The following is a 14,253-nucleotide window of genomic DNA, read 5'->3' on the forward strand; positions in this document are numbered from 1 at the left end:
TCTGTGTACTGTTTGCACAATTAACTGCGGCACAACCAACCATTTTTATGTCTTTGATACAGCGACTAATAACGTTGTTTTACAAGCTTGCTCCACGGTAATGGATCAACGGCAGACGACTTTTGATCCAAGATGGCGGATGCGTCGGCTCCTTACAATAGGGACCTTATCTTAACCCTGCATCTGATTTGGAACATTTTTGCAATTAGAAGTATGCATCTAGGACTAACGGTTGTGAAAATAGAGGTCTTGCAGGTAAAAATGGAAGACCCTATATATATCGTCGCTCCAGTGCAACAATAAGTTACCTCTGAGTCCCTATACAAGGACTCTAGCATACCTTACTTTTAATCCTGAACTTTGATGTCTTACTGTTGCTCTGAGGTGGTACTTAATATTTCCCAGTACCGGATACGTCAATGAATATCAACTGAATCCTGACTAATTTTATGTGAAAGGGAAAATTAATTTTTCCACGAAAGCAGAATCGGATCGGCACTCCGACCGTAATTCGACCCTGATATATAGGGGAATGTGGGGCAAAGTGACATAGTTAAGATAATGTACCATTTTCAAATTTGAATTTCGGTTTGAAAATTACAGTACATGAAGAAAGAACAATTTATTTTATAATGAAACTTTGCACTGAAACATTATTTTTAATTTTGAGCAGTAAATTTGTACATTCCAAAAAAAGTAGAAATTTTCACCTTTTTGTTCATATGGCAAAGTGAAAAATAAAACATTTTTCGAATGAAATTTGTTCTGTTTGATTATTAAAATATTTTTGATCAAATCAATGAGTAATTCAAAAAAAAAAAAGAGCTCATAAATTAATAGATAATGGAGCAATGAATAAATTAATTCTTTAACTAATTATTATGCGAGAAAAAAATCAATGGCTGTATAAAATAATGAGCTAACAAGAAAATAAGAGAATGGATAAATAAGTGAATCATTAACAGACGGAATGTTAATGAATAAATTAATTGAATTTGTAAGTTGTTTAATGAATGATTGAATAAGTAAACAAAATGAAATAGTTCACTTTGCCTCACATACACTTGACTAATTGTACAAATCATTTAAAATAAAAACAAGCTTAATATTAAATAAACCAATATTGCACCGAATATTAGTAGGGCTCAATATTTAAAATGTTAATAACAAGAACTATAGCATTTTTTAATAACAGAAATAGTTATGGAGTTACAACAAAGTATTACAACATGAGTATCGATTTTTGAAAATTGCATATACCTTGATTTACCCATCATATTCCTTGATTTTCAAAGTTAACTTTTTCTTGACTGGAATAGATTACATGTGTTGGCATGTAGTTAAAGTATTACCATAGAGGTGGCGCTATAAAAGTGGCGCTATAAGCAGAGCAAATGTTTCACCATTTCACTTTGCACCGCTATTTCACTTTGCTTCACATTCCCCTACTTGTCTGTTTTATAGTGAACCAGGTGAGAACGCTTAAAAAATAACTCTTTTGAACGAAAATTTCTTTGAAAAAAGATATTTATATCACACATAAAATACTAAATAAATTTAATTCATTGACAAATAGTATGTTAGCACCAATGGTTAAAATATAAAACATGATTCGCTTTTTTCGTTATGTTGTACAAATTGCAAAAGATGAATGGACACATATAGTTTTTTCAATTCTAGCAAAGAAATTGATAATGAACATAAAAGTGACAAAATCAATACTGTAAAATTAACACTGCATTTTATAGGACATATTCATTTTGTAAGAAAATACAAGTTTGAATCGTCATGTACATTCAATGTGTTTAAAAGTGTATGCCATAAATTGTAACATAATAGAACAATATTTTGAATCTTACTTCATTTTTTTTTAAACATAAATTGTATTCAAACTCAAAGTTAAACATCACTTTTGTAACAAGATTTTAGAAGGTTAGAAATTTAATGAAATAAAATATTATTTTTCCATTAAATTATGCAATTTAACAGCCTTTTGTTTTAAGAACATTTGTAATTTTACAATGAATATTGCTGACACAGTTAAAAATTATATAGGATGCTGTGAAATGATTTGAGAATATTTTTTGCTCTGCTCATTGACAGCATAAGAGAAAAAAATTGCATAGTGTGTTATTTGTATAATTGGAAAATGTCAAAGCAAAATAATGATTTGGAGTCATTTTTAAAGTGTTTGGATATCAATGAATGGAATTAATATACTTATGAAATATAAAATCATGCAGACAGTTAAGACAAATGAAATTTTTTGATGGTGGATTTTCCTAAGAAGAAATAGCTGTGTTTACATGAAACACATTTTGTTTATAAAATGCATTTTACAAAATCGGTTTAAAAAAAGCATTTAAATTATTTCTATTTTTTTAAGGTTCGCAACGTTGGAATGAAGGCTATAAGAAAAGATTTGAAGATAACATTAAATCACTAGATGTAATTCAAATATTAAATTACGATGATAACACACAAATATGAAGAGCAAAAGACATCACAAAATGATCTATTGAACACGAAAAGCAACACTGCAAAAGTAAAATTTTCACCACTAACAGCAATGGGACATGGACTGATGATAGGGATACCTGTTCAAAAAAATAAGATCAATTATGATTTTTTTCTCTGACTTTAACAGAAAAAAGGATGTTTTTTAGAGGTAGAGAACTTGAAATGGAAATTAAATCCAAAAGAAAATCTTTAATAGTCATGTAATTTGCTTCAGTTTACAACTGAAGCAAATAACTTTAGATTAATAAAAGATAAAGTTTAATAAAAGATAACTTTATGACAATATTTGAATATGATGTTGGGTATGTGGCCATCGCAGTTGGCGCGTACATGGCATAACCTGGAGGTCCAGTTTTCACACACTTTTCGCAGTAGATCTGGCGATATGTAGGCAATAATGAGGGGAATGTTGGCTTCTGAATGCTACATTGTTCCTGGTTTATTAGGTAGGCTAGGAACTTCACATTTCCCCGTTGGAAATAATCCAATGGCATCAAATTGCAAGGTGCGCCTTTTGGGCCGTTGGAATCATTGATTCATGTGTCTTCAGAAATTAGGGTCAGATCTTTCCAGTCGACGGTGAGTGGTGCCGAGACATAATAAGTAACTTTCTCGAGCCTCGATTGTTTCTGTTGTTGTTATCGTGTCTAGGTAATAATCACTAAGAAGTTACGGGTTGTCTCAAGAGGTTTGATTTCTTTATTACCATATAAGACAGCACAAGAAAGCTTTACAGCACAAAGAAGGGAAATAACACCCAGGGTTTCGGTGGGAATCGAACCCACAACCTCTGGCATTCGAAATGAAGTTTCTACCTCAGAGGTACGGAGGCTTCTGTGCCTCGATTGCAAGGAATAAATGTTGCTGACAGGGGGGGGGGGGGAGAGGGTGCTTCCAGGAGGACGACAGCACATATCACACAGCACGCGAGACAATTAGCTTACTGAAAGTAACATTTGACGAAAGAATAATACCCCGAAATGAATCTGTTAACTGGCCCACACTGGCCACCTCTTTCTTGCGATTTAACGCCCTTGGATTATGTCCTCTGGGAATATGTGAAGTCCCTCGCTTACGTCAATAAACCAGGAACAATGCAGCACTTGAAAGCCAACATTCAGCACATTATAGCAAACAGTCAACCTGGTCGACTGCGAAAAGTGTGTGAAAACTGGACCTCCAGGTTACACCATGTACGCGGCAGCCGCGGTGGCGCAACAAACATTGATGGCATAAAATTATCTTTCAAATAAAGCAATTTAAATGAATATTAAGGATTTTTATTTCTTGTATTTTACTTTCAAGTTTTCTGTCTCTAAAAAAAACCCTTTATTATAAACACTTGACAGCGTGTAAAAACAAATTATTAACATATTAATCCCGGAAACCAAAATTTTGAGCAAAAGCTTCTGAAAAAAGATATTTAAAAAATATTTTCAATATTTTTTGAGCAAAATATTCTTTTATCAACAATATTAAGTCAACTACTATATGGATTTTTTGTTACTTACTATAGATTGTCGTAAATGTTATACCTGGTTGAATTAACTCGTAGACATATACTTCAAGTTTTAAAAGATTAATAAAATATCTTTAAAGAAATCTCGAAAGAGAAAATTCTGGAGATTTTAGACAGGGACTCAAACGTAATGTTTAGAATGTAGATGCATAATTACCTTGAAGAGAAGTGGTAATTGTGAGGTGGATCCATCGGCAGACCGTTTGAAAGTTTATTTACAGAATTTTCATAATTTTCAACATCTTGGTAGAAAATGGGCACCTGCTTACTTTCTGAATGGATTGAAGATTCTTCAGCTCGGTCTAAGCTATCAGACTTCATCATTTTTATTTCATTTTTGTAAATGGAATGAGTATTATTTGGCTTAAAGAGACTGTCGCTCGAAGTTGACACCTGTAAATTATAAGAATGTACTTGTGAAGTCACTGGAGATAAGTTCATAACAGAGTTCGGACGTTGTCTTCTTCTAAGAAAATTAAGTTTAAGCTCACTTTCGTCATTTACGTATTTGCTGTCTGGGTCGACTCGACGTCTTCTTAACCGGCTACTTTTGCCATCAAATTTTGGAGGTTCATCTATTGGTGGGGAACCATTAATTTCACCCGAATTTGAAGTACTTGATTCATTGCAAAAAATATCACAGTGCAATGGTACTATTAGACGCTTTGAGTTTTCTTCTTTTTGCAGCTGCCGATTGTTACTGCAAGTTTTATTATCGACAACAATTTCTCCATTTCCATTAAGTTCCTTTAATAGTTTGTTCTCTTTCTCTTTTCCATCAAGTACAATACCAGGCATAGGACGTTCAACGAGTTGGTGGTCTAACTTATGCGAGTCGTTAAACTTTTCAAATGCAAGGCCGCTTTTGACCACATTTGAGTTTTCTATGTTTCTCTGACGAAATAAAATATTTTCGTTTTCTTTCGTAGCTTTTTCACTCCTTTCTGTGTTTACATTATTCTTGTTTATACTGTCAACATATTTTTCACCATTTAGTAAATTGGATTTAGTGACTATTTGGTTATAAGATTTATCTTTGTTACCATTATTATTCTCATTATTTTTCATGTTATTTACTCTAGAATCAGACTTAGATGATTTTATTCTTCTTATATTACTAATATCCTTTTCTTCACTTGATGAATCTTTAGTACCGTTCACGGTAGAAACTTCTTTGTTATTTAAAAATGAGGTAGAACTGTTTTTTCTCCTTCCGTTTTCAATAGTCAAAAGAGTTGCATTTGTTTTGATTTCTGCATTGCAACTGTTTTCCACCGGATATTTAATACTAGAGAGTTGTTTATCAATTTCAGCATTAGCATAAGAAGGTTTTAGTGGAAAACTTGCTTTATTCCAATTGAAATTGCATTTATTTTCTTTTACTTCCCATCTTCTGCTACGTGGCATTGAAAAACTTCTCTGCAATTTAGTTGACTTTTGCTTTGAGTCCTTACATAAGACGTTTCTGCTTTCTTCGGCAAAACAAATGCTCTTTTGGGAACATGAGAAAGAATCGGTGCTGCTTTTACGGCCACTTTTAAAACTATTTTTATCACTTTTCTCTTTCACATAGCTTGTAAAATTGTCTCTCTGATCACAGATCATGCTGTTTGACTTCTGGTTTTCTTCAGACAGAGCATCACTAGCGGAAATATGTGGCAAAGAGGTTCTTCTTTCATCACTCGAAAATACGGACTCGACGCTTGTCTGTTTCGCCGCAACATTTCTCATAACATCTACTTCGTATACACTTTCATCAAACGAGGCTTGCTGTTTCAAAGGAGGTTGTAAGTGTGATCGAATATGAAGTGAAATAGTAGGGCAACTCCAACAACGTGGCAAACCTTGAGCAGATTGACCACTAGAGAATAAATTGCCCATTTGAAAGAAATTTGAAAGTTCTCCTCTTTTTACAACAGGGCTTCTAACTTTTACGTTAGGGTGAACTTTTGCAGGATGCGAAACTGAACGACGAACGGGACGTCGTCGCTTTTCACAAACATCAAATAATTTCAAACCATTTCTTTCTGCTTGCCAATTTAACTGAGTTTGCATACCTTTTCTGTAATCATTATTCCTGAATTGAAATCCAGAGCAGAAATCAAACATGTTTTTAAAATTATACTGTCTCTCTTTGAAAGTTGTATTAAATTCCATATCATGAACCATTTGCGGCACAGGGTCCGTATTTTTACTAAGCTCTACAGATTCTTGCAATTTTGAAACCGAAGTTAATTGTGTTTCATCCCCAAGAGTAAACTGAATTATAGAGGTGTCGCCATTTGCTACAGCAAACTGTGACGAAGATAAAAGGTTACTTTGAGATTTCGAGATGCATAAACCACTTCTATTTTCAACTGAAATGTGCGTTGCATCAAGAAATGCAGAAGTAGATGGCACAATTGTAGCGTTGGGATTTTGTTGCTTGTCAGGATCAGTAAGATTGTCAAAGGAATCTTGTAAAAAGTTATTGCAATCATCAGCAAAAATCACAGGGCTCGCAACCTGACGCTTATCATTTGATAGAGAATTGCGCTTTTTGGTCTTCTTACTGTTTTTATTTGATTTAACACAACCTTTTTCTTTAACAACATCCAGTTTTTCCTTGAATAAAATAATAAGTGCATTTTAATACAGACCATTTAAAGAGGAATGCATGTAAAATGAAAAGAAAATTAAGTAAATAAATAATATAATAATAATAACAAATGGAAAAACGTAGACAAGAGCATTACTAATTATTTATATATTCCGCGTATCAGTCATTAACTACAAAAGTAACCACGTGGAACCCCGATTTTACATTGCGCGTTTCATACATTATCCCGCATCCGACGTCATTTTCTGCTGGTCCATGAAAATTGCTTTGGCGATAATATTAAAATATTCCTCATTCTACGTTAGTCTTTTTCAGAAAATCTGCTTAATACAATTTTCTTGAAACAGATGAAAATCACATTTTCTCTACAAGATTACCAACTTTTTTCTGGGTATTTTCTAGACAAATTTGCTTCTTAACTATTTGAAGCCATTCTATTATTTTTTCTGTTTCGCCTTACTATCTTTATTGTCGAAGAAAAAAATCAGAAAAACACTTTTTATTTGCAAATGCAAACCAAAGAGCAAATTTGCAAAAAAAAAAAAAAAAAAAAAAAAAAAAGCTCGCGCATAGCGTGCTATAAGTGATCCTGTATATAAAAACAAAAACAATTAAAGCTTACGGACAGATTTCTTCCATTAGTCTTTCGGGAAATGTCAATTTTTAAACAATATGCTTTGATTTTTACCCTGGCCCCCGATTTCACGTTTCCCCCTCTTGGTGCGTTTTTTATCTCTAGTCCAACGGAATACGTAAAACCGGGGTTCCACTACTATCTTCTACTTTTAATGTAGTTAACTCTCGGCTATCCGTGGACAGATGATTTTCTTCGCAATTCATCCACGTGGTCATTTACTTTCTCCTCTTTTTGATGATAATTAACGTGATGTAAGAGTTTCAAAACGGGAAAACAGAAACAGTAAGATGTTTTGTAAATATTTAAAGATGCTGTTAACGAAGTCACTTAATGCGTAAATAATATGATTCATGAAAATGGTTTGAATGCTTTTTTGTTTCTCTTCCTCATTTCGCGGCTTCTAGCGAAATTAGCGGAGGAATCTGCGGTTGCCACACTATCCAATTTCGTGGGCAATAAGAACTTTTAAAGCACTAAGTTTATAAATTGTTAAAATTTTTTTGCAAGCTTTGTAAATGGTACTAAATACATAGGAAGCAGGATAGACAGAATGTTTTTTCAATGAATTTTATAAATTTCGTCATACGCAGTTATTTTCTTGTTACTCCGATTTTTTTAAGTAATAATATTTGATTAAATCAAGATATATTATGTTCTTAATAATAAAAATTAAAATGCTTTATTTTGTCACATCCATGTAGGGCCAAAAAAAAAAAGATGAAAGAAAGAAAGAAAAACGAAAAAGAAAATAACGAAGAAAAATTAAAATATCTATAAACATGATTCTACTTTTAAGTTCAAAATTAAGTTGAACAATAACAATGTATCCTACAATATATTTCCATGATAAAAATTTAATTTTTTCTCAACATGCGACAGCTTAGGTGTTAGAAATTACGGTTGTGTTAAACAATTGTTTTTCCTGAAAAAGATCGAAGACATAAATTACCGAGAGCTGAAGCAGGATCTGCCATCTATTATGAATATACAGAAAGAGTTTTTTTTTTTTTTTCACTATTTCTTCAGCAATAAATGCAGGTCTTGGTTTGTTTTTTAGTTTAGAGATGCAACGTTTAAATAATTGGTATATACACGTACATACAAAATGGTGGTAAAAGGTCTGGAACACTTTGTTTGCCTAATTTTTGTGTTTGATGAAATTTTTCGCCATGAAATTACTCTACTACATCAACTATTCTGCAGTGTTAAGCACAAAAGTCGCATCTGCATATTTGTCAAAGCTATTGTCACCAGGTGGTTTTTTGTAACATATTTTACCTAAATACAATGTTTTACGGTCATTTGCAAATGGAAAATATTTTTAAAAATTTCTGAAATTGTGGCATCTGAATCAGATTGGAGTTGTAAAACTTTAAAAAGCAACTCATATTGAGCTCTTCTGCAGTTACCACTTTGCATGACAGTATTGTTTTTAACTCAACTGATACGTAGTTACGAAAAAAGTTCTTGTGAAATTAATGCTTTCTACGCCAATAAGATATAAAGCAGTAACTAGCGCATATTGTTGGATTATAAAATGCCGAAGTTCAAACATATAACAACCTTGAAATACACCGCCAGCTCAGTCATTCCAGCCGAGGACTGCAGTTTCGTGCTTATTAGCACTCATCAGCCCGGCTTAGGAAGTGACTGAGCTGGAGGTGGAAAACATTATTTACATATCATTTATTTCATGTATTTCTGCCTTAGCCCTGGCTATAGGGCGGTAACTTACTGAAAATATAACAACCATGTAATTTTCAAAATGCATATTAAATATATCAGATTTGCAAATTATTGTATCACTCTCCTTAGTAATATGGTATTCTATTTTGTGTTATTTTGCGCGTTTGTGTGCTAAGGCAGTTGTACTACAAAACGCACTTGTGGAATCAGAAAACTGGGAACAGGTCTATTTCATATTCTAAATTCTTTGAAAATCTGTTATGTATGAAAAATTAACACCACATAAGATGAAAGAAATAGTAGTTTTGATCATAATAAAAAGAGGCTTACATTGCTCAAAGAGTCGTCATCTTTTTGCGCCACAGACTGCTCCGACCTAAACGAGAAATAAACACGTAAATGGGCAACATATTATAAACATTGTTTTTATGAAAATAGTTCGAAAAGAGAAAAAATATAGAAGTATGGTTGAATAAATAACAAAAGCAACAAATTTTACTGAGTGTGCTAAAAAACTTAACGCCAACACTGAATTCATATTAAATTATGGATTTAAATATTGTTTTTGCACTCACATATTCAATCAATACTTCAATATTTGTACAAATATAAAGTACGGTGCATCGGAAAAACTTTTTTTTTTTTGGAAATTCAAATTCTCATGTAGCATATACAGGGTGTAAAACTGCAGCGTTTACAGACTTTCAGGGCTGATAGAATACACCTAGACGATGGAAAATCACACAGCAATGTATGGTCGAAAACGCTTTCTTGACGCGATAGTGACGACATAAAGTACAAGAAAGACAGGGCACAAATAAAAGGAAAAGACCTGTTTGTTATTTCTAATACAGAAAAAATGCTGATAAGTGTTTGTCTGGTGTACACGATAGACGTCGTTACGTAAACCGAAGCGTCAGATGACGGTGCATGCGCACACGCGGTTTTTGTTGCCGCATTCGATTTTACGTTCGATTTTCAATGTGCTGGAGGAATGAGGCATGCATCACAGTCCGGGATCGTAATTTCGAACACCTACTTTGATGACGATCGTTGGCTCCTTCATGTTCATTTTTCTTAGTTTTTTGCTGTACTAAGGATAATAAATATGTTTTCTTTTTTTGTTCGTGTCGTCTTTTTGGTGATTTGTGTCGTTACTACAACGTCAGGAAAGCGTTTCCGACCATGCATTGGTATGTGATTTCCCTTCATCTAGGTAATATTAATATACATACATACATATATATATATATATATATATATATATATATATATATATATATATATATGCTACATTATAAACATGCTTAAGTTCATTTTAATTATATCTGTGAATGTGAATTGAATAATACGGGAAGGTTCTTTACTGAAGCTCTGCGATGCGACTCTGACTATGCAAAATATGATGCTATATTTTTTTCTTTTCTTTTCTTTTTTTTTTCTTTTTTTCAATCACGACGTTTTTTTTTTTTCCGACATGGGGTTCACAGGAGTGAGTCACCGGTTTTATGCCGAAGAATAAATGAAAAAGGTGTAAAACAAACCCCTATAAAAAATCAGTTTTGATGACATTTTAAATAGTTTATAGGGAGGGCGGAATACACCTGATGAGTCTACCAGATTGCTTCAAATGTTCATGCCTTTGAACTTTGCACCTCCCGATCCTCTCACAAGAGTGTTTATGGCTAAAATAATGCTCCTTTCTCTCCAAATAAAAATAAAAGTTATGAAATTGTCGAAAACTGAGAAAAGAAAAAAAAAATGAAGAGCGCTATTCCCCTTAAAGCCAGACGTGATGGGGGGAAATGGTGGTCATAATTATATTCAGGGGGTCCATTTCCTTAGAAACAGCTTGAATTATGTCAAAAGTGTTATGAAGGTTTTTTTTTTTTTTTGCAGTGTTTTCAGTAAAATATTATTCTGTAAAAGAATATGCTTTAATTTAGTCTTTTTTTCCCCTAATACCCGAAATAGTTTAGTTTTTAATAGTTTGCAAACAAATGCAATTAGCTTGATATAAAAGCTATTGTTTCGGACCAAACAGGATCTATGCAAAATATACATATTCAAATGCAACTGCTGGAAAAATTAGTGTATTAAATAGCTTGATCTAATATGAATATTTATTTTATATAACACAAGTACATTAGCATAAACGCTAGTGATGAGTTTTTTTTGTTAAACTACAAAAATATATTGCAATGTATTTAAAGGGAAAACATATTTGAAATGTTATTTTAAAGCTTTTATTTCATTTCCAAATCTAAAAATTAAACTTGCAAGATATTCAGAAAAAATCCAAACATTTTCTACTTATGAAACAAAATTAAAACTTGTATTGAAAATCGTCATTAGTGATTAATTTTTTGTCAACATTTACAAAAGAATAAAAAAATAACTATGAGTTCAAAATGAAAAATCATAACTTAAAATTAAAAAACGCCCCCTTTTTTTAAGTACTTAATATTGTATCAAAGCAAAATAAAATTTTTAACATTAATAGCATGCATCATTGCTTATGTTTTTTAACTGAAATTTATTTTTCAAGTTTGTCATTAATTTAGAAAACGTTTCAAGAAACAATCTATTTTAGATCAATATTTTTTGGAATTGGACAATTTTTTTGTGGTATGTAGAGGTCTATATGGACAACATTTAATCAGCTTGAAATTTTGAACTTCCAAAAAAAAAGGGGGGGGGGATCTTAACGATACACCCCTATGTGCAGAAGTTTACTTAATTAAATAAATTAAACTAAGAAAAATACATACACTGATATTGGTCCAGCAGGGTAGTCTGTTTTGACAAAGCCATGTTTAATATGCTCCCAATCATATGGATCCTCATCTTTGACTCCTCTAGTTTGCATACATTCATTAAACGTATTTTCAAGCAATGCATAATCTGGTGTATCTTCAAAAGTGAGTTGAAGCAAATGTCCTAAAAATGGTTCGAATTCAGTTGGAAAATATTTAATTAGGTTCTGTGGGGGAATTTTCGCCTTCAAATCTCGAACCTGAAAAAAAATTTCGAAAAAAATACAAATTAAGCAGTGAATAAAGACGGCAAGGCATATAACCTACAAGTGTTAAATTTATACATCAAAATTTATTATTTGGATAACTCTAGGTTAGGCGACGAACTGTGAGAGATCTTTCGCAAATAATCTTTTTTATCATGAATCACATGGAATATAGGCGCCCATATGGGGGACAAGTGGGCGTGTCTACCATCTTTCGCCCCAATCCCCAAGGGGATTTCTTCTTGAGAGTATGATGGATGGGAATCTCCCAGTGCGGGGTGTGGGGTATGTGAATTCAAACTAGTTGTAGGGATTTTGGTTTAGGTCATGTACCAAATAGTTTTTTTTTTTTTTTCAGTCTTCTTCGTTTTACTAGTCAGTTATTTAATGATAATAAACTTATACTTTGGATTAAATTTAAGGAATGAAGCTTTCGTACTGATACAGAACATCTAAATGAGACAAATGCTAACCAAACATCAAAGAAGTTTTTTTTAATTAATTATCATTGATTTTTTTAAATTATTTTCTAAACAATACATGATCCTTTAATGCTATGCATAGGTTTTTCAAAAATTTGGGTTCCCTTAGGAAATTGGGTTCCCTAGGCCCAGACATACTTGACCTGTGTTGTATTCAGGCCCTGAGAGGAAGTAGGAAGAAATCAGGAAGGTACCAAGGTAATAGTGTATAAACATATTTAACTTTTCGTCGAAGGTTCCTGATTTATTCAATAAACATGCCTGGCTATCACTGGGAACGTGTCTGAATTCTTCACAAACATTCTAAGCTATTGCAAGACCAAGTTATTGCACCAACATTTTGCATCAAAAACTAAATATTTAAGTTAACCGGAGTAAGCATTTTTAAGTATTACATTTGATGTAAAAATTGTCTTTACTATTTTTTTATGAAGGAGTTTTTTTTTTTTTAAATTTGAATTTATCTTCATGCGTCACGTGTGTGTGTGTGTGTGTGTTTTTCTAGTCTTACATGAAAGTGTTACCTACTAGAAGTAACTATAAACAAAGGCTCGGCTAAATTCCAATTATTTTATTCATAAATAAGAATAAAAAATAAAATACCTTGTTCACGGAAATCAAAAAAAAAAAAAAAAGAAAGGAAGAAACTTGTGTTTGAAAATAGAGGTCAATTTAATATCATAGGAGAAATTTTGTTAAATGTGCAAACAATTAGTTATTTTATTGATTATTGTGAATCTAATATTAAGTTCTTTTAATTAAAGTACGGCTTAAACTTCAGTCATCCTTTTAGTTCAAATTTGTGTTAAAAATTGTATAGTATTAATATAATTCCAAATTAGTAAAATTTGAGAATGCATTGGTAATTTATAATTTTGGTAGATTTTCTAAAATTGAGGTATTTCCTCCCCTTCATCATTTATTCTCACCTCCAAAAAAAAAAAAATAATAATAATAATAACATTAATAAGGTCTGCCACGGAGGTGAAGAATTTTCCATTAATGTAGGCTTAATAGATAAATTTTTCAGGGAAATAAATTTTTTCTTAGTTGCTACAGTCTGCTCATGTTAAGCATATGAAAACATGCTTTTTTTACATTAATTTACGTTCTGAAATTCAAGTTCACGGAAGTGAGAATTCTCAACAACCACTCTCAGTTTTTAAAACCAAATCTATCTTGATTTTCAAGTAAAATCTCACAACTTCTATATGGTTGAACATAAACAAGGGGTTCCATCGCATAAGGGAAAATAAAATGTGATGTCATTACTGCCATCTGTTAATGAGAAATGGCATTTTCTGACGGAGGTGAGAATTTATTGTATGACGTAATTCCTTATGCTTCTAAAACGAACTAAAACACAGTATTAAAAAAATAAATATACTTAAACAGTTAGCATTCGAGACACTTGTGAAAGAAAAAATAAATAAAGAACCAGTTATTAACCAACAGAAACAGTAACACCAGGTGTTTGACATGCCACGGAGGTGAGAATTCACATGCTGGGAACCAAAAATAAGTTAAAATAAGAATTACTATTAAAACATTGCTGGCAGGTTTAAATAGATATATACTTTTGATGAAGTTAAAAAAAATTAAAAAAAAAAAAAAACAGAAACTTTATAAAATGAATTGTTTCTTAAAGTTTTTACTAAAAGGCGTGTGACGGAAAAGATACTTTTTGGAGATAACCCTAATAGTTTTGCAATGACAATACAAGTTGTAAGTTTTAAAAGCTAAAGTTCCAATGTTAATGAAACATGTCTCATTTGCTGAAAAATAATA

General features: G+C 32.1%; 1 protein-coding gene across 1 annotated transcript in view; it reads right to left on the reverse strand.

Moving 5' to 3' along the window:
* Window positions 1-1,186: 1,186 nt before the first annotated feature.
* LOC129219005 (uncharacterized) overlaps window positions 1,187-14,253 on the reverse strand; it is a 34,331-nt gene continuing 21,264 nt past the window's right edge. The window contains exons 7-10 of the mRNA XM_054853324.1: window positions 11,733-11,977; window positions 9,292-9,337; window positions 4,197-6,643; window positions 1,187-2,597 (exon numbers count right to left, since the gene is read on the reverse strand). Of these exons, the coding sequence (XP_054709299.1) occupies window positions 2,561-2,597; window positions 4,197-6,643; window positions 9,292-9,337; window positions 11,733-11,977 (2,775 nt within the window). The 3' untranslated portion in view covers window positions 1,187-2,560. The remainder of the gene's footprint in view (window positions 2,598-4,196; window positions 6,644-9,291; window positions 9,338-11,732; window positions 11,978-14,253) is intronic.

This window comes from Uloborus diversus, chromosome 3, assembly GCF_026930045.1.
Source record: "Uloborus diversus isolate 005 chromosome 3, Udiv.v.3.1, whole genome shotgun sequence".
Classification (NCBI taxonomy): domain Eukaryota; kingdom Metazoa; phylum Arthropoda; class Arachnida; order Araneae; family Uloboridae; genus Uloborus; species Uloborus diversus.